At 36.9% G+C, this 27,598-nt stretch overlaps 1 protein-coding gene and 1 long non-coding RNA gene across 3 annotated transcripts in view; one reads left to right on the plus strand and one right to left on the minus strand.

Moving 5' to 3' along the window:
• Positions 1-207: 207 nt before the first annotated feature.
• Positions 208-27,598, minus strand: part of LOC109164100 (F-box protein SKIP16) — a 30,158-nt gene continuing 2,767 nt past the window's right edge. The window contains exons 1-5 of one of the 2 annotated variants that reach the window (XM_019312851.1): positions 11,048-11,401; positions 3,100-3,834; positions 2,780-2,998; positions 1,822-1,928; positions 208-566 (exon numbers count right to left, since the gene is read on the minus strand). In XM_019312851.1, the coding sequence (XP_019168396.1) occupies positions 488-566; positions 1,822-1,928; positions 2,780-2,998; positions 3,100-3,834; positions 11,048-11,257 (1,350 nt within the window). In that variant the 5' untranslated portion in view covers positions 11,258-11,401 and the 3' untranslated portion in view covers positions 208-487. Of the gene's footprint in view, positions 567-1,821; positions 1,929-2,779; positions 2,999-3,099; positions 3,835-11,047; positions 11,402-27,598 lie in introns of those variants that run through there. The other variant, XM_019312852.1, reaches the window with a different exon arrangement.
• LOC109164107 lies at positions 3,944-8,812 on the plus strand. Its single transcript, XR_002051385.1, has 2 exons — positions 3,944-4,008; positions 8,413-8,812. It is a non-coding gene; the product is annotated as an uncharacterized LOC109164107 (long non-coding RNA).

The following is a 27,598-nucleotide window of genomic DNA, read 5'->3' on the forward strand; positions in this document are numbered from 1 at the left end:
AGTCATACCCTCTAACCCAATCAGCTAACAGTCATTTACTAAATAGGGCCAATATTACCCATGACTGTATAATGAACGATATAGAAAATAATTATCATGATAATCATTATTTTTAACCAAAATTTCACATATTAAGAATTAAGAATGTGTTAAAATGTTGAGACAAGTAAAACAGTTTATTAGTGTATCTAGAACGAAAATCAAATGGTCTAAAAGAAATTAAAAATTAAACCATGAAATCAACTAATTCAGAGACATGACACGTTACACAAATCACATCACATAATTTAAGATACGGTGCCAAAAACTTGACACATTTGATGATCCTAGATATGATGAAACCAGAACGACAATGCCACCATTCAAATAGTTTAGATTTGTTGACACTACAAAGGATGAGAGCATCAATTATGCGCAGAGAAGAGAGTTTTGGTACATACTAATACCATTGCTCAACTTAAAAAGTGGATTGCGCACACAATTGCAATCAGAAAACGTAGTCTGGCAACTGAAGAGGAAATCTTGCCACTTCGACTTCAAATGGACTGCCTTTTGGCTCTGCTAATCTGAGAATTTAAAAAAAAAAAAAAAAAAAAAAGTATTAATTTTAACAATGAATTTTAGGAACTCAAAATGTTCAAATATCCAAAACAATGTGTTTTGTCAATATTGCATGTAAGAGAACAAACCCAACTCAATATTTGAAATTCTAAACCTAACCCAAAGTTCATTCACCCATGACCATCCATTTGAAAAGCTTAGAAATTTGAATAATAATTACATATTCATGATGTTACAACTTACTAGTGTGAATTCAGGCAGAACCCACTTCCCGGTAAAACAAAGAAATGAACCAAGCAATCAAGATATACTCTTGATCAAGGTCGTGTACTCGTGTCGATCGAAAAAGATTCCTATAAACTTCTAAGCAATGAGCAATACTATAACAAGACTTTGCACACTGCCTAAAACAGACAGGGGCCCTGGCCTCCTACTAAAGAGGTTCCTCAGACAAGGAAGATTAAATATTTTCCTATTTGCTTAATTTTTATTCCTTTGTGTGTGGTACAAATACATTACCCTTTAAACAAACATATAGTTACATACTATGCAAAGTGCCTTCATTCAAATATAACCAGGAGAAGAGCTTTATATATCAAGGCAAAATTTTACAGTGGACGATGGTCCACGTAGCAGCGTGGACCATGAAGTAGGTATCATTCTAATTACACTTCAATTCCATTTGACAATATTGCTCTGTTTTTCAGTTTCATTTTCCACACACACTAGTTTCATTATAGCAGCACTTAAGTATCATTTTAATTATACTACAATTTCATTTGACAATATACGTTATTGAATGAGCTTTGTTTTTTAGTTTCATTTTCCACACACACTAGTTTCATTATAGCAACACTAAAGTATCATTTTAATTCTATTACAGTTTCAGTCGACGACCATGATCCACATGGCACTGTGTGGACCATGGTCCGCGGTATAACAACTGATATATCAAATGGGTATGAATAATTGGAAAAATAAACCAAGAGAAAGCATCTGGTAGAAAGAAAAGGGTGCAGGATGGGAGGGGAGGAACAAAGAAACAAAATCCGCGATTTAAATAATTCATTCTCTAGATCCCACCAGCAATAACATGAGTAACAGCATTTATAATTGGCGGAAAAGGATGGAAATAGATATTATAATGCATGTCCAGGCAGACTAGGGGAACAGTATGTCAAGATCAGAAAATAAAACAGAACTCATTTCAGTAGACAAAGAACTTTAGATATAGGCTGCTGAAATGTCTTGAAGACTTACCGTCCAGGGACAAAAGTGAAAGAACCTTCAATTGAACCTGATGAAGACGATAGAGGTGTGCAGCTCTCATATACAAACTCTTCTTCACCAGGCCGTAGAAGTGGAAACTGCAATTAGCTGGGGGTAATTAGAGAGTAATTGCAGAACTTACAAGATATATGAGAGAGCAATATATTTAATACAACTACTGATGCATCAAAAGAAACAAAATGTGAAAAAAGACATGGTCAGAGAGCCAGTAATTACAGTACATATCTTAAAAATGGGATGCCTTAGATTTGCTTCAGACAAGGTCATAACCACATTAGCATCTTGTTATATATTAGTCCCAGTCCTGTTTTTTCTTCCTCAAAACGTGCGTAGAATTTTGCCCAGTTCATCCAGGGTACATGGCTCTCTTAAAAGAATAATCCTATGCCACTTCTCAGCTCACTAAGCCAACAACCATATGATAAGTGATAACACATATTGACATACATATGGAATGTGGAGATGGTAGACAATGTAGGCTTAATCAAAATGACTTGCATACACCACAAGAAAAGGGGAAAAAACACAGCTTACAGTACCTTCAAATCCCTCTATTATTATTAAACTGTTATAGTTATGAAAGGTGAGTAATTTTTCATTCTTTCAATGCTTCACCAAAGTGAAGCAAATATTTTGCTTCACTTTGTTGCTTTAAGCAACAAAGCACTCACTTTCCACACATGAGAATTACATTGCATGACTCCTTAGATTCATTCAAAAAAGAATGTTCAAAGGACCAACATATTGGTTCACTAATTGCATGATAGTTAAAGATGAACTTGTTCAAGCATATTCACCAAAGTCAAATGAATATCACCATTTCACAAGATCATGAAATGATGTACTCCGTATATAATTGCCATTTGATGCTCAAGAGTAGAAACCTTAATGAAATAACTAAAAATGAAAATAAAAAAAGTAACCATACCTTTCCTATTACTGCTTCTCCACTAATATCATCTACAATAGCATCATTGGCACGGATGATCCATCGTCTACGATACAATTGGCAAGAACTAAACTTCATTCCATTTAAGATGCATCCTTCAGGTGAAAGGGACATGCGGATAGAATATGCAAACATATATTTCTCAGAATCATGTTCAAGGTTGCAGCACTCTGGGACAAGCACAGCAGATGCACGAACCTGGTATAAATATCTCAGATTTCTCATACAAATAGTTAGAACACAGTGATAATAGACAATGATTACTTGTTTAGACTATAATGTAAAGGCAAGATCAGCACCTTCACACCATTCGTCATAGCAGTGGAACAAAGTGGAGGTTCTTCTGGAAAATGACTGATGCTTCTAGTGCACTCTTCTGTTCGAACCTTGACAATTCCATTTTCCAAACGTCGGCCATATTCTTCTAGCCACAGTAACATGGCATCTTGTTGTTGGCTGCCTTTTGTATCGTGTACAGAACATAACAACGACTCTGGTACACAAGGAAGCGTTTCTCCGCCAATAGACCGATCCCAGGTACCCACATGGAGTTGACCGGTTGAACAGTTCAAGTAAAATATCTTTCCATAAGCTGTGATAGAAGCTGCTACAAGAATATACTTTGGTCTGGTGCCAAGTCCCAAGTAACGCATATTGTTCTTAGTTTCAACTATTACTTGACTTAAAGAAAACAAGGAAACATTTACCAGATGGTTATAGAAAGAGTACCCCCCAATCAAGCCCAACAAGTTCATAGGTTCATTTTCAGTTGAGCTTCCAGTGAACTCATCATCACTCAGTTCTTGACCATCACAAAACCGGTATAGAACCCTAGTGGGAAGAGGCAATTTTACTTTTAAACACTCCTCCAAGTAATTTATTTGATCCTCGGAAGCACCTTTGCGTAAGGTAGGCAAAACCTCAGGGAAGTTAATCTCCATCCAGCTTCTAATTCTGCTCCAACATCTTTTGGCTCTTATAACCAAGGTCCATGGATACATATTGAATGCTTCCCTCCATGTTTGATAAGATACCTAAAAGACACACATAAAAGCATGACAGATGCTATTGACACTTTGTACAATAAGAGAGTTCAAGTGTGAACCATCAACTAAGAGGAAATGCTTTTTGAAAGTAATGACTGTTGGTTAAAGAGGGAAGAAAAAATTAATAAAAATAAAAATAAAACTCTGGCTATTATGGTAAAGGTGTTAGAAATTCTGAATTGTTTTTTTCTCAATTGAAAAATACAAGCCCTAATTTATACAAAGAAGAGGATTGATTATAGGGAAGAGAATCCTATAATCAAGGAAAGTAAATAAAAAGATCACTGAACTAGGGAAAGAATAAAATCATATCACTAATTACAGATCCTAAGAATATATGCATATCAATCTAATATTTTCACATATCAATTCTAATATTTCCACATATCAATTCTAATATTTCCACACTCCCCCTCAAGCTGAGTTGTATATATTATACAAGCCCAGCTTGGAATTGAATTCTTCAAAGCTCCTTCTAGGTAGAGCCTTCGTAAGGATGTCGGCAATCTGTTTCTTTGTAGGAATGTAGTTGAGTTCAATGATCCTCGAATTCACCTTCTCATAAATGAAGTGCCTGTCTATTTCAACGTGCTTTGTTCTATCGTGATGAACCGGGTTCTTAGCAATGCTGATGGCAACTTGACTATCACTGTACATTTTGAAAGATGTAGGAGCTTCAATTTTCAACTCATTCAACAACCTTTTAATCCACATCCCCTCACATATACCTAATGCCAGAGCACGATATTCTGATTCTGCACTACTCCGAGAGACAACTGACTGTTTTTTGCTGCGCCAAGTGACTAGATTTCCCCATACATAGGTACAGTAACCACTAATCGATCGTCTATCAGTCAACTCTCCAGCCCAACTAGAATCCGTGTAGACTTCTAGGTCTCGGTTGTCATGTTTTCTGAAGTGCAAACCAAGACCTGGTGTCATTTTGAGATACCTTAGAATACGATAAACAGCTTCCAAATGCTCCTCATTAGGGTTATGCATATGTTGACTTACAACACTAACAGAGAAAGCAATATCAGGTCTGGTGTGGGAGAGATAAATTAGTTTTCCCACTAATCTTTGATAGCTCCCCCTCTCTACTGGAATTGGTTCCCCACTCCGATTTGTTTTTAAGTTAGGGTCCATTGGAGTGTCTGCTGGCTTACTTCCAAGCATTCCAGTTTCGTTTAGAAGATCTAGGATGTACTTTCGCTGAGATATAACAATCCCTTCCTTAGATCGAGCTACCTCCATCCCAAGAAAGTATTTGAGGAATCCTAGATCTTTGATCTCAAATTCTGATGCAAGAAACTTCTTGAGGTTTGAAATCTCACCTAAATCATCTCCCGTTAGGATTATGTCATCCACATAGACAATGAGAATTGCTAGCTTTCCTGTTGAAGAGATTTTAACAAACAGGGTATGATCAGCTTGACACTGAGTGTATCCAAATTTTACAATTGACTTTGCAAACCTATCAAACCATGCCCGAGGTGATTGTTTCAAGCCATAGAGAGATTTTTGTAGTTTGCATACCAGTCGTCCATTGGAGTTCTTTTTCAAACCTGGTGGAATTTCCATATAAACTTCTTCTTCCAATTCTCCATTTAAGAATGCATTTTTTACATCCAGCTGATATAAAGGCCAATCACAATTCACAGCAAGTGATAACAGAACTCTTATTGTATTGAGTTTGGCAACAGGAGCAAAGGTCTCTTGATAGTCAACACCATATGATTGAGTGAACCCCTTGGCAACCAACCGAGCCTTGAATCTGTTGATACTCCCATCTGAATTATACTTGACAGTGAAAATCCACTTACATCCAACTGCATGTTTTCCTTGAGGTAACTCAACAAGACGCCATGTACCATTCTTCTCAAGAGCATTTATTTCCTCATTGACAGCAACCTTCCATTTGGGATCTCTTAGTGCCTCGTAGATGTTTGTGGGAATCTGGACAAGATCAAGAGAGGCAACAAAGGCTCGATACATAGGAGTTAATTTCCCATAAGCAACATACCTTTCTATTGGGTGACTAGTGCATGTTCTAACACCCTTTCGTTGAGCAATAGGCAAATCAAGATCATCAATAGCAGTAGATACCAACTCATGGGTCATAGAGTCCTTACCTTCATGATTTTCAAGGTCACGTAAGCTCGAATGTGTGTTTGAACAGTCCTGGCTTTGCATGTTAGCCTCTATATTTTGAAGTTTTCTCCTTCTATAAACACGGAGTTCTGGTGCTTGAGGAGGTGAATTTGGTAGAGTGTTTTCTGAGGATGGATGGTTGTTTATTAGAGGCGAAGATGGGTTGATTGTAGGAAGAGAGGATGACGGCTGATTGACCATGTTTTCTGGAGTCACATATGATGAAAGAGGTAATAGAGAACTGGATGATGTAGGTGATAAATCAGGTTGAGTTGGAGTAGGTTGATGCTGGTATGGTAGGACATTAGGTGAAGGAAAGGTAGCCTGATTATCTTGAAGTGTTTCCCAAAGTTGATATTTGCTCAAATGCTCCCCCTGAATACCAGATTTGGGAAAGAATGATTGGTGTTCAAAAAAGGTGACATCCAAAGTATAATAAACTCTTTTTGTGATTGGAGAGTAACATTTGTACCCCTTTTGAGTATTAGAATACCCAATGAACATGCATTTGTGTGATTTGGGGTCAAGTTTTGTTCTTTTGTGATCATAGATATGGACAAAAGCAGTACAACCAAAAATTTTGAGTGGCAAGTCCGAGGAAAAAACTGAGAGGTGAGGGAATGCTTGTAGTAACAAGGAGCGTGGTGTCTTGAACTTTAAGACACTACTAGGCATACGGTTTATGAGGTAAGTGGCAGTAAGTACAGCTTCTCCCCAAAAGTGTTTAGGCACATGATTTGAAAACATGATGGACCGAGAGACTTCAAGGAGGTGCCTATTTTTTCTCTCAGCCACTCCATTTTGCTGAGGGGTGTTGACACAGGAACTAATATGGACAATTCCCTGATCTAACAAGTATGGACCAAGAATTGAGTTGTAGTATTCTGTCCCATTATCAGTTTTCAAAACTTTAACTTTTTGTTTGAACTGATTTTGAATCATGGAATGAAAAGCTTTAAAAATTGATGCAGTTTCTGATTTTTCTTTCATGAGGAAAGTCCATGTGGTCCTAGTGTGGTCATCAATGAAGGATACAAACCATCTAGAACCATTAACATTTTTCACCCTTGAAGACCCCCAAATGTCACTATGTATCAACGAAAAAGGTTGAGAAGGTTTGTAAGGATTGCTTGAATAAATACTTCGAGTATGTTTTGCAAGTTGACACACTTCGCAATGAAAAAACTTGGGTTTTTTATTGATAAATAAACCAGGAAATAGTTTTTCAAGATAAACAAAATTTGGATGTCCAAGGCGAAAATGCCACAACATGACTAGACTCTCATTGGAGACAGAAACAGAATTGAAACCATAATTTGACTTGGGGAAATGTTTATTTTCAGGAGTGTTTATTAGAATATAGAGACCATCGCAAATTTCAGCACTGCCAATCACCTTCTCCGAGCCCACAACCTGAAATTCACAAAGCTTAGGATAGAATTTAGTTACACAATTCATGTCTCTAGTGAGTTTACTGATGGAAAGAAGGTTGCAACTTAATTTAGGAACAAAGAGAACAGATGAAAGAAAAAGTTCATCAGTTAATTTGACGGATCCTGTTCCTATCACGTTAGAGAGGGATCCATCAGCAATTCTGATCGTGGTGGGATTGGTACAAGGTTTGAATGTATGAAAAACCTTTAAATCACCTGACATATGGTCGGATGCCCCGGAATCCACAATCCAAGGACTTGTGTTATTGGAATTTGTAGCAAATGCGTGAGAAGTGGTACCTTGATGACTCATCATACTAACATGTGCTTCAGCGGAAGGTGGGATTGACTGTTGTGCAACAGATATCTGCCCAAAAAGCTTTTGTAGCGCCTCAAGCTGAATTTTTGAGAAAGGACTGACTTCATTTGGTGATGTTTAAGAGGTTGCAGCCACATTAGCACGGGATTGATCAGTACGGGGTTTGGGTTTCCAATCAGCAGGCAGGTAGTTGTGGCCGTTGAGCTTATGAGAGGTGATTGGGAGAGGAGAACTATCAAGGACTTGAGGAAGGTTAGGATGATTTGTGACAGTCGAGTGAGAAGGATGTGATGACCCATCTAAAGGTGAGGAATCAACTGGAAGGGTTTCAATAGGTTTAGACATAGTTGCTGGAGAGATTTGGTGAGGGAGGATAGAGAAGAGCTAGGGGTTTAGAGTCAGGCTCTGATACCATGTTAGAAATTCTGAATTGTTTTTTTTCTCAATTGAAAAATACAAGCCCTAATTTATACAAAGAAGAGGATTGATTATAGGGAAGAGAATCCTATAATCAAGGAAAGTAAATAAAAAGATCACTGAACTAGGGAAAGAATAAAATCATATCACTAATTACAGATCCTAAGAATATATGCATATCAATCTAATATTTTCACATATCAATTCTAATATTTCCACATATCAATTCTAATATTTCCACAAAAGGAAGCTCATGTAACATAAACACCTGTATGTGTGTGTGTGTCTGCCACAAAGAATGCCTTCCAAGATGCAAAAAAGAGCCAATGGCCAAAGCCCACACACCAGCCACAACACTTAATAGACACTTGAATGGGGCAATTAAGGTAAAGGAAGCTCTAGTAACAAAGACACCTGTGTGTGTGTGTAGAGGCAAAAAAGGATACCCTATCTGCCACAAAGAATGCCTTCCAGGATGCAAAAAAGAACCAACAATTGCCAAAGCACACACACCAGCCACAATACTTAATAAACCACCCACTAACACTTCTCCCAGCCACAAGACCTTCCCAACTGACCCACACCACAGACCAGAAAGCAATTCCTTTACAAGACTTGCTGGAACTATCTACCCACATTTGAAAAACACCTCAACCCAAAACCTGAATCCATACCAGAACCCATGTTACATCATGGGAACAAAAACTAAAAATAAAACAAAGATAACAGGGTAAAAAAGGAGAAGGGGTTACTGTAGGCAAAGAAAAGCCTCCAGCAGCCCAAGAAGAAGAAATTAGTAGAGGCTTTATAAATAGGCAACAATGACAGTTTATAAAGACAAAGGGAAGAAAAAGAAAGTCTCCAAGTTCCTAGCTTAAGATAAACACTTCAAAACATCATAAAAGAAATACAAATAACTGAATAAGTCAAAAGAAAGCTATAGTGCTCCCTTTCATTACATATGAAGAAAAAGAAGCAAACGATAAATCATTTTACATTGCACAAATGCTCTCCTTAAAAACTGAAGTTGAGAAGTTATTAAGCACAATTCACAACTGAGTAAACAAGAGAACTGATTCAGATATGAGAGAAGAATATGTTGTTTCTTTTACTGTTATATTAGAGAGAAGAATATGTCATTTCTTATGGTACAACAGATTGCCTTAAAGCTTGACAAGTTGCTAAAGGGTATACCCAGATATTTGGCCTAAATTACAATGAGACCTTTTCTCGTGTGGCTACAATTGCTTCTATTTGCTTGGTTTTATCTACTGCTATTGAGTCACTGGTGACTGGCTACAATATCAATTGAATATGAATGCTTCTCTCCATGGAGACCTTTAGGAAGAAGTTTATATGGAGCAACTCTGTCAGGCTTTGTTGTCCCTGTATGGTTTAGAAGCAGTTCCCATGGGCTTGGTTTGGGCAGCTGATTTTCAAAAAATGATTTGGGCATTGAAGTGGCCTGATACAATAGTAGTACAATTATTTCATAGTTGAAATATGCCTTGGACATTCTTAAGGAGACTAGCATGATCAACTTGATGCTTGTTGATATGTCTATGGCTTCTAATGCCAAACCTGCACCATATCCTATCATGAATGATATAGGAGACCTATTGGAAAATTGAACTACCTCACCATCACTCACCCCAATATCTCTTCTATTTTGAGCTTGATAAGCCAATTTCTTCAACTTCCTTTTGATAGAAATTGAAGGACGTGTTCCATCTCAATTTAAAGCATAAGCTGATAGTTGGACTACACAGTTATGTTTTAAATATTATTTGCTCAACATGCCCCTCACGTGTGCTAGCCAATTACCTTTTCATGGGCCACATGCAATGCTTGTACATAGTAGGGTGACAGAAAGGTTCAAATCATGACTAAAATGTCAAGTTGAAACATGTATTCTATCTCAACTAAAAATATAAGTTGATAGTCGGACTAACATTTGTGTTTTATATGTTATATGTTCAAGTTCAACAATAGCCATTGGGACTTTGTTACTCATATCTTGAGGTACATCAAGAGAGCATTGGTGCCAAGATTACTTTATGAGTATAGAAGTCATACACAATTTATTGGGCACTCTAACGACGGAAAATTTCTCCTTCTAACAGGCACTCCACCCTCAAATACTATGTTTTCATAGGTGGTAACCTGCTATATTGGAAAAGTAAGAAATAAGTTGTTGTCCCTAGATCCAATACTGAAACCGAGTACTGTGCTATGAACCTAGTAACATGTGACCATATGTGGCTGAAACACTTGCTCTGGGAATTACAATATGGTGATGTACCACAAATGAAACTAATATGTGATAACCAAGCAACAGCACAAACAGAACCAAATCCCGTGTTTCATGAAAGGGCAAAACATGTAGAAGTTAATTTTCATTGCAACAGGAAAAAGATCTTGTCAGGATGTATTGCTAAGAGTTTTGCCATACGATCTATATGCTCTAGCTTAAGATATTGAATATAATATCCTAACCCTAGTAGTCTAAGAATTTGAAATAGCCCAGTACACCTCTACCTTTATGTATAAAATAGGACATTGTACATGCCTTCTCTATAACATAAGACCTTACCACAAGAAATGCAGAAAAGTTCAATCATAGTGAAAGTCTTCTCTTATAAAAAAATAAATAACAAATTGACAAATACAGCAAGATCGTAATAAAAGTAACGAGTGAATAGTAGTATCATGTGCCTAAAACATGTACCGTTCTTCCAAAACATTCAATTAAACGTGGAAAAATTGGAGAATTGAAAAATACTAGCAGTCTAGATTATAGAACCCTGTGCTCAAAAGACTGTCCTTTTGATTCGAGAACAGCTCAATTGAATGCCAAAATAATGAATTAGCGGTATATTACCCTGAAAGAGGGAGTGGGGTTTCCCCAAGGGTCCTGAGGAGAAGACAAGCCGAGTTCATCGGCGCAGAATTTGGACCAGAGGGAATCGTCGTCGGATACCCAATCCCTAAATCTCCGGCTGATGCAGGCCGTAGCGGCTACGTCTTCCGGCATGAGTTTCGATAGAATGATGTGAATCGCAAGCCCACCCACGCTCTCCAATCCCATCATTTCTTCTTCTTCTTCTTCTTCCTCTATCGCCGACGGAAAACAGGAAGAGTGATGATCAGGTAAGTGAAGACGACTGTTGAAGAGAGCGTCTGAAAAAGGATCGTTATTAAGAAATTCAGCTAATCGGCTTGAGTTGATAATAAGGAGTGTTTGATAACGTTACTACGTTACCAAAACTAGTATAGTATAGACTATAGAAGAAAGGGTCACTTGGTGAAACATGTGATTTATGGGGTTTATTTAGGGCTAGTTTTTTACGCGCTTTGCGTGAATGGAATAATGTCCAATAATTATTTTTAAATAAGTATTTTAAAATATATTAATACAATATTATATCAGAGATGTTCATGTATAGATAAATAAATATTGAATTTGTTTATTTAAATTGATAATTTAAAATATATAAATGCAAGATAATATATGAGAGGTTGATTATATTGTCACTAAAATAAATGTTTGTAACTTTATAATAATGCTAGTCTAAAAACGATAGTCTGAATAAATATTATTTTTTGTTTAAATTTCTCTAATTCTTCTTAATTCTTTTTTGGGTAGCATTGTCATTGTCTTCATCTTCTGTCCTTTTTTTTTTTTTAATCTTTTAATTTGTAGTGTGTCATGTGCAATTGGGTTACTGGTGGTAGCATAGATGGATTCATCGTGCAATGAGATTATGGTGTATGAAGCTTTAGATTTGTCTTGTTATGCATATGATGGGATTTTAGTTGTACTATTAACTCTTTATCATACAAGCTCCTATTGATATTTGGTAGTGGTAGTTTTTTCCCTATATGTATCATGCGTTGTGAGATGTGTGTCGAAAGTTATCATGTGATTATGTGAAAGTATTGAACAAATTAAAATATTAATATTTATTATATTTGTATAAATACTTGGTAAATAAATAAATAAATAAATAAATATATATATATATATATATATATATATATATATATATATATATATATATATATATATATATATATATGAACATATTTTGTATTATAACTTTGATATTTAATTACAAGATAATGTAAAAAGAAGTCAATGGACAATGTAGTGAATATAATAAATTAATAAACAAGATAATGTAAAAAGAAGACAATGAACCATGTAGTGAATATAATAAATTAATAAATTTGAAGGTAATGAATCTTTGAATTGTAGAAAATAAAGATAATATTACTAATGAAATTATATCTCTTTTTAAATTTTTTATAATGAATAATTTTTTTTAAATAAAGACATTATAGAGATCTAATTCTAAATTAATTAAATGCATATGTATTATTTTTTTGTTGTAGCTACTAATTTATTTAATTTAATAAGAATAATAAAGTGGCGTACATACTTTTCATCAATAATAATGAAATCATTGATTTTTTTTTTTAATTTACATTCGTTGTTGAGACAAATTGTTTTGAGAGTTTGTCCATTACAATTGTTACAATTTCTGTCAATAGAGGATGATAATAAATAATTCAAAATATATAGTTACAATAGATATTGTTATAATGATATAGTAAATATTAACTTACAAATTTCTTTAGAAGTTTTCATGTATTGATAAAATTGTGATGTGTAAACTTGTTCAATTGGAGCCAGTGGGATGTCAACATTGTCAATTCTTAGGAAAATGGTCCTACCGTTTTAGAGTCCAGGTGTAATTGTATTTATGATCAACAACTTGTAGTTAGGTCGCGCAGGTCTGACAATGATGTAAGAACAATTTTGTCCAATAAAAAAATAATAGTATAATATTTGTAAAGTAATGTACAATTGTACCACTATAAAAATACATACAAAAAATATTAATACCATAACGACCTAAATCATACCAATAATGCAAAAGTATAATTGAAATATTAAGTTTTGTTCTGATCTAAATAATCAAAAGAAGATTAATTAAACGAAAAAAAAAAAAAACTTAACCTAAATTTGTTTTTTTTTTTAAATGCATAAAACTCAAATGATTTTTAAAGTTTTTGATTTATAATCTTTGATGCTTAACTTTGAATGTTATGTATTTAGTCGGAGTAATTATTTGACCAAAGTTTATGTTAAATTTTATATTACGGAGTATATATTTGTTTAAATACATTTTAACATATTCGTAGTATATGTTTAACAATTATGCCAACTCTAATTGGGATGAGCTTCGAACCTAAGACCTTTCTTATAGAAATTAATGAGTAAGTTAAAAATAATAAATAGTTAATGGAATATTCCGTTACTAAAGTTTATACTAACGGAATTTAGGTTATTTAAGAGAAGAAAATAATATAATAGATGGTAAATAAGGAAAATCATTAAAAAAAATACTAAAATCAAAATAATATGAACAATTCATTTTAAGAAACAATACTACCGACATTTTTTTGTTCCAGTTAAGGGCCTAACATTATTGACTCTTATTAGAATTGTAGATAGATAATAATAGTTTTTCACGCGTTACGCGAATAAGATAATGTCCAATGATTATTTTTAAATTTTAAATAAGTACTCTAAAGTATATCAATGTAAGAGTATATAAGAGATATTTATGCATAGATAATTGAACTTTGAATTTGTTTATTTAAATCAGTAATTCAAAGTATATGGCAAGATAATATAGGAGAGATTGATTATAATTGTCACTCAAATAAATGTTTACAACTTTGTAATAACGGTAGTCTTAATACTTAGTCTAAAATGAAAGTCTAAATAAATACTACTTTTGGTTTAAATTTCTTTAAGTCTTCTTAATTCTCTTTTGGGTAGCATTTTCATTGTCTTCATATTCAGTACTTGTAATATTCTTTTTTATTGGTAGTGTTTCATGTGCAATTGTGTTACTAGTGGTAGCAATGTAGTATAGAGGGCAACGTCATGCAATAAAATTATGGTGTAGGAAGTTTTAAATTTGCCTTGCTGTGTATATGGGCATTGTCAATTCTTTGGACAATGGTCCTACCGTTTAGAGTCCAGGTGTAGTTGTATTTTTTATCAATAATTTTGTAGTTAGGTCGCGCAGGTCTGACAATGATGTAAGAACAATATTGTCCGTTAAAAAAATAATAGGTACAATATTTTGTTAAGAACACTTTGTAATAGATTTTGATGATATCAAACTTAGGAGTTTAGACCCTTAATTCTTTTTATTTCTTAGACTTAGGATAAGTCAACTCAACATTCAAATCTTAACCGAATGGTTACCCGAGTGACTAATTGTAACATCCGAATAGACACTCGAGGAGACAGTCTCCATGCCAAGTCTAGGAGTAATCCGAGGGGTTAACTCTCAGACGAAAGAAAGACAACGAGCTGAGAACCCAAGGGGTTAGTTATCTCTCAACAGCTCGAGACTAGTGTAATAAAAAATGAAATACTGAAAATGAAGATTCGAAGACGAAGACTTTCAAGATCGAGAGGTTGCAAAGACGGAATAGTGGAAGGGCCTGCCTCTTGTGTATTCAAGACCGAGTGATAAGACAAATCATTCGAGGAGTTACGGGACGATTGGTAAAGACAACCATCGTATCCGAGAGGACCTAAGGTTCGAGATATTAACTCAATTAACTACTCGATAGGACTGCTAGAAACATTCTCTGAGCGTAAATAGTTCGAAACCTAAAAAAGTGAGCAAATATGTCCTAAGGCAAGAGAGTCCTAAAAACATATCTCAAAACCGATTCTCCATTTAATGCTCGTCCTTTTGTGTAGAACAAAAAACAAATTAAAGTGTTCAGCGCATTTTAAGGATTCAACGGCTGGAAAATCTGACAACTCACCTACCTTCCGGATTACCCGCCAGTCTCTACCCGTTGGTCCATAGATTAATTTAAATTTATTTATTAAAATACTAACGTCATTGGTTTTTTTTTTTTTTTTTTTTTTTTCTATGGCTTAGATTAGATCTCCTCCCTGTAAAAGGACAGTTGTTTGCTTCACAAATACCTTCTTGTTGCAGATATTCAAAACAATGTTTAACCTATAAATGATGTTAAATGATGTACCCCGAATCGATCAACCTTCGCCCTCAAATTATTATCATATTCTTCTGCAAATTTGTTGGGCACCCAATCTATAAACTCTTGGCTATACAATGAAATATGCGCACTGCATGTGTCATAGTTATAGACTATGCCCAACATAATCATCAACTGTAAAAGAATTTTAATTTTCCTCTTGTGGGCTTAGAGTCCACAATTGTTGGTGTCATGGAATATCTTATGTAATTGTGTGCTCTGATACCACAAAATACCTTATGCAATCGTGGGCTCTTATACCACGAAATACCTTATACAATTAGGAGCATTAATGTTAGTAATTCATTTCCCAAAAAAAATAGAGCTGATCATCCTGTTGAGATACCTAACTGTTCACGGTAATTTTGATTCAATCACAGAGTCAGTATCTAATCTAGATGATCATTAAAATTTTCTTATCAAAAGATTAAAACCTATTGGGTTACCAGACACTGTGTGACATATGAGGAGGTAAGACATTTGCATATATATCCACATGATATATTTATTCCCGGTTCAGATTATCGTAGACAAAAGTCATTGATGTTGTCTATTGAATCAAATCTACAAACCATTTCTGCACTACCTCTTGTTTATGTTTTGGGCAATACTTGGACGGAAAAAGAGCACATACAAAAGTGGTTAGTCAATGTTTGAAACTTGAAATTTGTAATTGCTGATTTTTTCAGTATTTCAAAGAAGTGCAAAGCCTAGTGATTCACATGTGCGTTCTATGATATTTGGTTTTGAATACAAGTTAATTATGGACTGCGATGTCACATGGATCACAAACAACTATAGGTTGCTCAGAGTATTGAATTTTGAGAACATTAATGTTTGCAATTAATTTACTCAAGAAATAGAGTTGATGATTCTGTTGAGATGCCTAGCCATTCATAGTAATTTTGATTCCATCCCAATGAAACACATACACAAGAGGAAATTAATAGCCACCATAATCATCAATTCTAAAAGAATTTTAATTTTCCCTCTTGTTGGCTCAAAATCAACAATTGTTGGTGTCATGGAATACCTTATGCAATTGTGTGCTCTGATACCATGAAATACCTTATGCAATTGTGGGCTCTGTCGTGTGTGAATATTTACTCTATTTGTAAAAAGAAAATATTAAAATTACAAATATAGTATTTTAATTAATTTAAAAATCATAATCTAAATATACAAAAAAATGAAAAATGCTACAAAACATACCCGAACATTTTCCGCCTACAAAAGCCATATCTGAAAAATATAAATAAACTTTAAGGGTCATTTAAATGCAAGTTTTATATTGTTTTGTTAAAGAAAGAAACCACATCACTAATGCCATTTTACAGTGAAGCAAGTAAGTAACCAGATAATATTATTCAAGAAAAGATTAAAAAACCTTAAAACAAATGAAAAATCTATACAAGCTCAGATAAATCAATTTTACCAGAAAATTATTATCAATTTTTTCGTCAATGAATAACTCAAAAAATAAGTAAATATTCGCAAGGCTGCAACTTATAACTATAGATGAATCAAAATCAACAATTGTTGGTGTCATGGAATACCTTATGCAATTGTGTGCTCTGATACCACGGAATACCTTATGCAATTGGGAGCATTAATGTTGGCAATATATATATATACTACTTAGTCCCTGATATTGAAAGCTGATCGAGTTTTTTGTTTGGATTTTGTCGTGTGTGAATATTTACTTTATTTGTAAAAAGATAATATTAAAATTACAAATATAGTATTTTAATTAATTTAAAAATCATAATCTAAATATACAAAAAATGAAAGATGCTACAAAACATACCCGAAAATTTTCCATCCCTACAAAAGCCATATCTGAAAAAAAAAACAAATAAACTTTAGGGGTCATTTAAATGCAAGATTTATATTGTTTTGTTAAAGAAAGAAACCACATCACCAATGTCATTTTACAGTGAAGCAAGTAAGTAACCAGATAATATTATTCAAGAAAAAAATTAAAAAAAACCTTAAAACAAATGAAAAATCTATACAAGCTCAGATAAATCGGTTTTAGCAGAAGATTATTATCAATTTTTTTCGTCAATGAATAACTCAAAAAATAAGTAAATATTCGCAAGGATGCAACTTATAACTCTAGATGAATCAAAATCAACAATTGTTGGTGTCATGGAATACCTTATGCAATTGTGTGCTCTGATACCACGAAATATCTTATGCAATTGTGGGCTCTGATATCACGGGATACCTTATGCAATTGGGAGCATTAATGTTGGCAATATATATATACTACTCAGTCCCTGATATTGAAAGCTGATCGAGTTTTTTGTTTGGATTCTGTCGTGTGTGAATATTTACTCTATTTGTAAAAAGATAATATTAAAATTACAAATATAGTATTTTAATTAATTTAAAAATCATAATCTAAATATACAAAAAATGAAAGATGCTACAAAACATACCCGAACATTTTCCATCCCTACAAAAGTCATATCTGAAAAAAAACAAATAAACTTTAGGGGTCATTAAAGTGAAAGTTTTATATTGTTTTGTTAAAGAAAGAAACCACATCACCAATGCCATTTTACAGTGAAGCAAGTAAGTAACCAGATAATATTATTCAAGAAAAAAATTTAAAAAACCTTAAAACAAATGAAAAATCTATACAAGCTCAGATAAATCGGTTTTAGCAGAAGATTATTATCAATTTTTTCGTCAATGAATAACTCAAAAAATAAGTAAATATTCGCAAGGATGCAACTTATAACTCTAGATGAATCAAAATCAACAATTGTTGGTGTCATGGAATATCTTATGCAATTGTGTGCTCTGATACCACGAAATACCTTATGCAATTGTGGGCTCTGATACCACGGGATACCTTATGCAATTGGGAGTATTAATGTTGGCAATATATATATACTACTCAGTCCTTGATATTGAAAGCCGATCGAGTTTTTTTGTTTGGATTCTGTCGTGTGTGAATATTTACTCTATTTGTATAAAGAAAATATTAAAATTACAAATATAGTATTTTAATTAATTTAAAAATCATAATCTAAATATACAAAAAATGAAAGATGCTACAAAACATACCCGAACATTTTTCATCCCTACAAAAGCCATATCTGAAAAAAAATTTTAGAGTCATTTAAATGCAAGTTTTATATTGTTTTGTTAAAGAAAGAAACCACATCACGAATGTCATTTTACAGTGAAGCAAGTAAGTAACCAGATAATATTCTTCAAGAAAAAATTTAAAAACACCTTAGAACAAATGAAAAATCTATACAAGCTCAGATAAATCAGTTTTATCAGAACATTATTATCAATTTTTTCGTCAATGAAGAACTCAAGAAATAAGTAAATATTTGCAAGGCTGCAACTTATAACTCTAGATGAATCAAAATCAATAAAGCTTGTCAAAAAAAACACCATAAAGAAAATGAACATTCAAAACAAAATTACTATCACAAAAGCATAATTGAAATACACCCTTGCACATAAACACAATTAAGGATTAATCTATGTAGATTGACAAACATATAACTATGTATCTAAACAAGTATCTGCCAAAAGAATATGACGTCAAGAGAATCCATATAGTATAAATGGTAGTTCAACTGTAATTCTTTATAAATTTCAACATCACCAACAACAACAAAGACCAAGTTATGTACAATAAAAAACAGCAAGATTACCAGGTTTGTCGAACTCTAACATGACTGAGTTATACTCACAGAAGGACAGATTAGGTAGAAATTTAAGGAAATCATGCATCATCTAAATCATTATGCACCCCCCCCCCCCCCCCCAAAAAAAAAACAAAAAAAAACAATCAAACAAACAAGAAGACAAGTTAATAACACATCTAGTCAAATATATTTGATGGTATTGAAAATAAGTTACCAAATGTTTTCCAGAAAGTGACATTCCTAACTGAGTTATATTTTCATAATCACAGAAAGAGTAAGACTTTCATCTAATGTGTAATGGAAACATGTTAGTAATTTAACATCTCCATAGAACTAACCCGGTGGTTGCAGGTCGCAAATTCATAAAAACTATTCATCAAAGATAATGCAGGAGTAATGTTAGCCTTTCAAAACACCACACAATATCCAGGTCCTGCGTTGAGGAGGACTCGGTTAGAGGCATCGGCTAAGGGCCTTAGCCTGTGCTATGGCTGAATTCCGCGGTTACTATGGAGCTTTATGGCAAAACTAGAGAGTTCCTCAACAAGTATCGTGGCTACTATGGAGCCCTTCGCGGCTACCATGGGCCTCGGCTTGGGCTATGGCTGAGTTCTGCCACCTAGCCCATGAGGCAACACTGAACAAAGACAGCAGACAGAACACGCAAAGCAACAACATCAGATCAACCTAAATCCTTCCAAAAATGCAAGGGTAACACAAGAATGGAAGTATATACGCATATAATCAACATAGGACTTACATACTATTATTCAAGTATATATGTACGTGTGTGTCTATATATATATATATATATATATATATATATATATATATATATATATATGTGTGTGTGTGTGTGTGTGTGTGTGTGTGTGTGTGTGTGTGTGTGTGTGTGTGTGTGTGTGTGTGTGTGTGTGTGTGTGTGTGTGTGTGTGTTAGGAACGCGTGTATTTAGATTTTGATAATACCAAACTAACTAGGAATGTAGACTCATCTTTTACTCTCGTTATTCTGCATCTATCGTGCTAGACGAAAGTTGTTGCAACTCACCATGTGATTCGTGCTCAGTAGCACATTTACACGAATCAGAGTTGTTTTCAGTAAGTTAGAACTTTTTGAAGAAGAGAAGATCAAGAGAAGGCCGAGAGATTCAATCAATCATCTCCTCCAATCACAATCACAATCTCATCATCATCAGTCACATCAATTATTGTGCAATGACCACAACACTCATCACCATTCAATCAATCAACATTCAATCAATTAATAACAATCAAGACATAATAACAACGATATGCACTAAACATAAATTCCTAGAACGGTATTCCAAACATCATACAAGACTCACACACTTCAAACGCGGTACAACGGGACACGGGGAAACAACAAACGGGGGAAAATATCCTGCTACACCACGCCATTCCAGTGGGTGGGCGGTGGGTGGTGTACCACCCGCCGGCAGCGTCCGTATTCCAGCGGGTGCCCGGCGGGCAGTCGACTGCCCGCAGGAACTGGGCACGCCGGGCAGCGGGTAGGTGGTGGGGACTCGTCCCCCCACTGGTACGAAGGTAGATTTCCGTCTCGGGGTTCGTTCGTGGAACCCAAAACCATGTCCAAACACGTTTTGACACGCAACAACAATATCACAGATTCAATTAGCGAAGATTAAACCAAGAATCATTCTAATTACGTTCTAACACGATCCCTAAACATGCCAAGACTCGATATCAATCACATAACGGTTCAGGAGCATCCGGAACCACAAGAACATCAAGAATTCTATATGCAAAGCCCTAAAGACAAGTCCTAGGCTAGACTCAATACCTGAGCATGCATAAACCCACACAATTCACCAAGAATATCATAACACGAGATTCATGATATAAACCCTAGGGAAAAGCTCTAGACATAATTAAGTACAAGATCACACATATAATCAATCACAACATCAAGGTCATCAAGATTATCAAATAAACACAAAATAAATCCTAGGCAAGGCTCTATTAAGACTCAATCACAAAATCACCTATACAATTATCAAAGGAGCTAATAATCAAGATATAACAAGGAAAATAGGTTTTGTAAGACATGGGTTACCTCTTAGCCCTACTCAATATCCTTGGTTACTAAGGTTCTTCTCTAAGATCTCCCTTCAATGGATCTCCCTAGGTTCGGTGGTGCGGAATTCCTTGCCTAGGTTTCCTCGAGGAATGTCTCGCGTGGTAGAATTAATTGTGGTAGGGTTTCTAAATGCTTTCTGATCCCCTATATAAAGATTTAGGAGTCCTAACTAGAATCTGAATAGTAAAGGCCCACTTTTCCTATTCCTAACAGAATTAAAGACTTGATTAAGGATAAGGGTCCATGATCCATTGTGAGCCATACTAATTAATTAATGGGGATTCTAGTCTAATTAAATCATTTTTAAATTATATGTTAACGGAATTAATTCCAAGATTAGTCCGGATACGGAGGCTGTAACACGGGGTGTTACACCCTCCCCCCCTTACAAGGAGCTTTTTCCCCGAAGCTCAGACATAGATCACTCCTCTCGTTCCTAGGTACTATGCAGTTTGGCCTCTAAATTAAGAAAATGTAGCTCATGTTTGTTATCTAACAAGTGTAGGGTGGGGATGGATCAAGGCAGCGGGCAAGTAAGGTTTGAGATTTAGGTGTACCTTGGTTTCAAACTCCCGAGCTTGAGGCTCTACGCCAAGCATGGTTTCGATCGCTGCCACTCTCTTGTCCAACGAGCTCGTCGCGAGAATCAAGGACGAGAATCCCTCATCCATGATCTGATTCTGCCTCAAGATTTGCGCGAGGATGCGCTCGTTGGTGGACCTCTCATCTGGGTCCTCCGTGTTTCCCCGTTCTTGCGCGGGTTCCAATTAGCTTGGCTCACTCTCTTCTTCTTGCTCATCTTGCTCCTCGCTTTCTTGCATTGTCCGCCTCATTTTCTTGTTTGAGATACCCAATTCGTCCACTAGCATTCGTTGCTCATCCGGGGGTTTCAAGCAAACCTCCTCGAATGTGATGTATTGTCCCTCTCCGACATGGTAGATGTCATTGCGGCGGAGGTTTTGAGCATTGAAAACCATCCCACTCATGGGTCTGGCTTCAGTCCGGCTTATGTCCACCCCTTTCTTTTTCATGATCCAACTCAGGATCATCCCATAGAGTAAACTGAGCCAATTGCTAGATTTACAGAACTCCATGTACTTCAACATAAGAGCGGGCAAAATGAATTTGACCTATGCTTAAGAAAATAGGCAAAGGTGCATTCCAAGCTCCCCACATCTTGCTCTTGTTGTTAGTGGGTAACAGGTTGTCTGATACAATCATAACTAGCAGTTTTTGCTCGGCGGTTAACAACTTCTTAATTGGCCTCGTGGCCGAAGTAAAACCACCTTCTCTTCCCAACAAATAACCGAGGTAATCCTCGTACCCTACGTCTCGGGTATTGATCCACGCCTTTCGGTCATAATCTGACACACACGTGGCGGTCAATTTCAGAAGCTTAGTCAGACGGGTCTCGGTTAGCACTATTTCCTTACCCCGGACTTTGGAGGTGATCTCTAATTTGTCCTCGCGTTTGGTGGCTACCAAGTGGCAATAGAATTCCTTCACCAACTCGGGGTACGTATCCCCTTTTATCGCGAGGTATGTATCCAATAGGCCTTGGAACTTAAGCATATCAACTAACTCCGGAGAGAATTGGTCGGGTTTAAGTGCTTTACCTCCCAACACTGTGTTGTCGACGTTGTTCCACTCTGGGACTCGGGCATTAGTGGGCTTCTTCGGCATCGTAGGATTTTAAGAGGTGGCTAAGGAGGAGAGGTTGGTTCTCTGGCGACTTTCCGGCGAGAGCTTTGGCGAGTGCGGCTACGGAGGTTACGGCTTCGGCGGGGACCCGGGATTAGGCGGCGAGGGGCTTCGGCTGCTTTCGGACATGGGTGGTGGTGGTGGCATGGCGTGGTAGCGGGGGTCAGGCGGGGAGGCTGCGCCGTGGGCGGTTCGCGGGCGGTGGCGTGATGGTGTTCGACTGGGCGGCATGGTAGTGGTTTTGCCGGGCGGTTGACGGCGGCTTGGCTGGGCAGTCGCCGGTTTCTGGAGAAGGGCTGCGTCGGCTGGGAGGGTGAGGAGGGGAGAGAGGGAAAGAGAGATAGAGAGAGAGAGAGAGGGAGTGGAAGAAGGAGGAAGGGTTTTTTATTTGGAGATTTTGGGGTTTTTAGGGATTGGAAGGGGGTTAAGAAGGTTATGTCCCCTTGAGGTTTCAAGAAATACTTGTGGTTTAGTGGTTAAGGTTTTAGTTTTGTAGGATTCGTAGATTATAGGAGGTACGAATTTGATCTTTTAATTAATCCGAGAGGCGGAGTAAGAGAAATTCAAACTGTTTGAACTAATTAGTTAACTTTTATTAAAAATACGGGGACTCTAACTAGTCAAACTAGGTAAGCGGTTTCCACTAATAAAAGGGTAGTTTACAAGGGTTCGTAGCTATCTATCCTAGACAGAACTCTTCTTCCGGGATTTCCTCCATTTGGCTCGTAGGGTCTTCGTCTCCCAGAGCTACGTTTTCCGTATCGACTCCGGCCTTGGCTTCGAGGTCGGCTTGGGTTTGTCTAACACCTTTCCAGGTGCCCCATAGTTCTCTCGGTTGTTCGCGTTCCCTTGTTGAACCGCGACTGTAGGCTTTGTATTTGGGGGTTGGGTGCACTGGAAGGCTTTGTGCCCTTCTCCCCTGCAGTTGAAGCACCGTAAAGCATTTCCGAAGCAATTCTTGCCCCTATGGTCCTTATTACACCTTTTGCAAAGGAATTGTCTTCCGTTGGCTTTGTTGTACCTTATAGGCGGTCTTTGGTTTGGTGGGTTAACCGCCCTTGTGTTAGAGTCGTTCCTTGTTCTCTTTACAGTCGGTCCCCCACTTCCGTTATTCCTTTTTCGGATTTGTTCTTGAACTCCCCGTTGTAGAAGTTGGATCCGGTAAAGGTCGGCGGCACTAGTGTAAGCCTCGTTGAGGGTTCTGGGTTTACTTACGGTCAAAGCCTTCCGGGTTTCGAAATTGAGATCCGCCACAAACTTCTCTATTTTAGTCGTCTCTGTAGGCACCAATTCAGGTGCGAAACGAGCTAGCTTGAGGAATCGTTTGTGGTATTCCATCACTGTGGTCATTCCCTATTTTAGGTGGAGGAATTCTTCGTACATGGCCGCCCTCACATGTGCGGGGTAGAATCGTCCCCGTAACCGTGCCTTCAGGGTTTCCTAGTTGAATCCCGGTTCTTGCCTACAGGCAGGTCCCTCGTGAACCCACCAAAGATCAGCCTCATGTCCGAAGTTAAACGAGGCTAGTTCCACACAACGTTCTTCTGGGCATTCCACTACCTCGAAGATCTTGTCGAATGTTCGGATCCATTCTTCAAGGGTCGTGGGATTTTCTTCCCCTGCGAAGATGGGTGGGCGATGGCTAGAGACTTGGCGAGCCATGTCTGGGTTCCCGTTTGGTGGTGGTGGTCGGTTGTTGTTATGGAGGATGGCGCTGATTAACGTCTGGGCGACCTGAGTCAATTGTTGTAGGTTCTAGGTTAACGAATCTTGGGCAGAAGGCTCAGGGGTTCTCGACTGACTCCTTGTTGGCGTCATTCCGGTGTCTACAGGATCAACACCGATCGTAACGGTAAGTTAGGGATTCGGATCCTTACCTTAGCTTGATTCTATAATTTATGAGGAACTTTCAAGCTAAGCACATAATAGATTGAGGAGAAGTTAAGCAGATAATGATAGATAAACTCACAGCCTCACCGTGTGCCCTAAACTTCCTAGATCCTATGTACTTAAGTATCCGGAGTCCGAACTTAATGTCCTAAGGTCTTGTCGTAAGGGCCTTATCCTAGGGTCGAACTTAGGCTCTGATACCAATTGTAACACCCCTAATTTTTAAAGCATTTAAAGACTTACAAAATAAGACATACAAATAATAATAATCCAAACAGAGGATAGACTATCTATGTGAATCGATGTGTTATGCCACACCTAAGTTTGAGAACCTAGGTGCACAAGATAAGACTATCCAAACAAGTAAAATCCACTGGTCAACAATCAGTTACAATCCATGGCACGCATGCCAACCACTACTGCTAGGACTAACTAGACTAAGACTACGAATCCATCTAGCGCGCTCCTCGGCTAATGCTCATCACCTGAAAAACACATCGTAGCAACCGTCAACAAATAATGCTGAGTAACCCACTCCCATGCGTTAAGTACAATAGATAAAATATAGGAAATCATTTTAAAACTGGAATACATATATAGCCTAAGCAACTCTAGCTTTAAACCAAGATCAAGGCTCGAGACACAACAACAGACTTGACGATATAGAACAATCATAAAGACTAACATGCGTCCTAAAAACATAATACAAGACATAATAGGCAAATAAGCTCATGAATAACAAATAGAGACAACAATGGGATTCAAAGATAATCAATTAACAAGTAACCGTCAAGGCACCTTATACCAAGTTCCAACATTTTCTCTCCACTCCATCCTTATTTTAGTTCCAACCTGTACCTCCATGCCACCCTTATACCTCCTCCATTATTCATCCGGAGCAACTACATGCCCCACTCCGTAACCACCAACAAGTCCACCAACATGGTAGCACCGAAGTGTCATTCGCATGGTTCGTGCCTCTTGCACCAACACCAAGGGGTCATCGCATATAGCTCTAACATGACACTGCGGCGCTTATACCCTGACCCAAGCCTTTAGCCAGCAAGTCTAAGGGATGGTCCGTGCCTTTAACACAATAATCGAGCACTCGTTGTTCTTTCCGCCAACAATTCATCTCCACCAATCACAATCTCATCATCATCAATCACATCAATTATTGCGCAATGACCACAACACTCATCACCATTCAATAAATCAACATTCAATTAATCAATAACAATCAAGACATAATAACAACGATATACACTACACATAAATTCCTAGAACGGTACTCCATACATCATGCGAGACTCATACACGTCAAACGGGGTACAACAGACACGGGGGAAAACATCCCGCCACACCACGCCATTCCACCACCCGCCAGCGGCGTCCCTGTTCCAGCGGGTGCCCGGCGGCAGTCGACTGCCTACTGGAACTGGGCATGCCAAGTAGCGGGTAGGTGGTGGTGGGGACTTGTCCCCCCACCTACCCCCACTGGTACGAAGGTAGATTTCCGGCTCGGGGTTCATTCGTGGAACCCAAAACCATGTCCAAACACGTTCTGACACGCAACGACAATATCACGGATTCAATTAATGAAGATTAAACCAAGAATCATTTAATTACGTTCTAACACGATCCCTAAACATGCCAAGACTCAATATCAATCATATAACGGTTCAGGAGCATCCAGAACCACAAGAACACCAAGAATTCTATATGTAAATCCCTAAAGACAAGTTCTAGGCTAGACTCAACATCCGAGCATGCATAAACCCACCCAATTCACCAAGAATATCATAACACGAGATTCACGATATAAACCCTAGGAACAAGCTGTAGACATAATTAAGTACAAGATCACACATATAATCAATCACAACATCAAGGTCATCAAGATTATCAAATAAACACAACATAAATCCTAGGCAAGGCTCTATCAAGACTCAATCACAGAATCACTTATACAATTATCAAAGGAGCCAATAATCAAGATATAACAAGGAAAATAGGTTTTGTAATACATGGGTTACCTCTTAGCCCTACTCAATATCATTGGCTACTAAGGTTCTTCTCTATGATCTCCCTTCAATGGATCTCCCTAGGTTCGATGGTGGGGAATTCCTTTGCTAGGTTTCCACGGGGAATGTCTCGCGTGGTAGAATTAATTGTGGTAGAATTTATAAATGCTTTCTAATCCCCTATATAAAGATTCAGGAGTCCTAACTAGAATCTGAATAGTAAAGGCCCACTTTCCCTATTCCTAACCGAATTAAAGACTTGATTAAGGATAAGGGCCCATGATCCATTGTGGACCATACTAATTAATTAATGGGGATTCTAGTTTAATTAAATCCTTTTTAAATTATATGTTAACGGAATTAATTCCATGATTAGTCCGGATACGGAGGCCGTAACACGGGGTGTTACACCGAGACTAGAAATATAGCACTCGCAGCAAACCAGCAAACCTCGACTTCGAGCAGGTCGAACTCTAAGTCTCTTACATATGGATTTATTTTGCTCAGTTGATCCACCAAGTCTAAGTGGACGAAAATACACTCTTGTGGTAGTGTAACAACCGTTAGCGAAAATTGCTAAGTAACCTACTCCAACACGTTGAAATACATAATATATATACTTTATAGATGAAACCCACTTTTGAGACTTGGAATACATAAGTATAGTCTTAGCAACACTAGCTATTAAATCATGACATTGACTCATCGAAGGATATACTCATTCAACCAACACACGGCTAAACAACCGGATTAACTTGATAAGACAATGATTAGGATATAAGGATAACCATCAAGGAGAAAGGTAATCAATAAACAACCACATGATCACATACAAGGATAAGCTCATAATCAAGAGGGAATACAATAATCACAATCAATGACCAAGTTCCAACCTTATACCAAGTTCCAACCTTTACACCG

This window comes from Ipomoea nil, unplaced genomic scaffold, assembly GCF_001879475.1.
Source record: "Ipomoea nil cultivar Tokyo-kokei standard unplaced genomic scaffold, Asagao_1.1 scaffold3056, whole genome shotgun sequence".
Lineage (NCBI taxonomy): Eukaryota > Viridiplantae > Streptophyta > Magnoliopsida > Solanales > Convolvulaceae > Ipomoea > Ipomoea nil.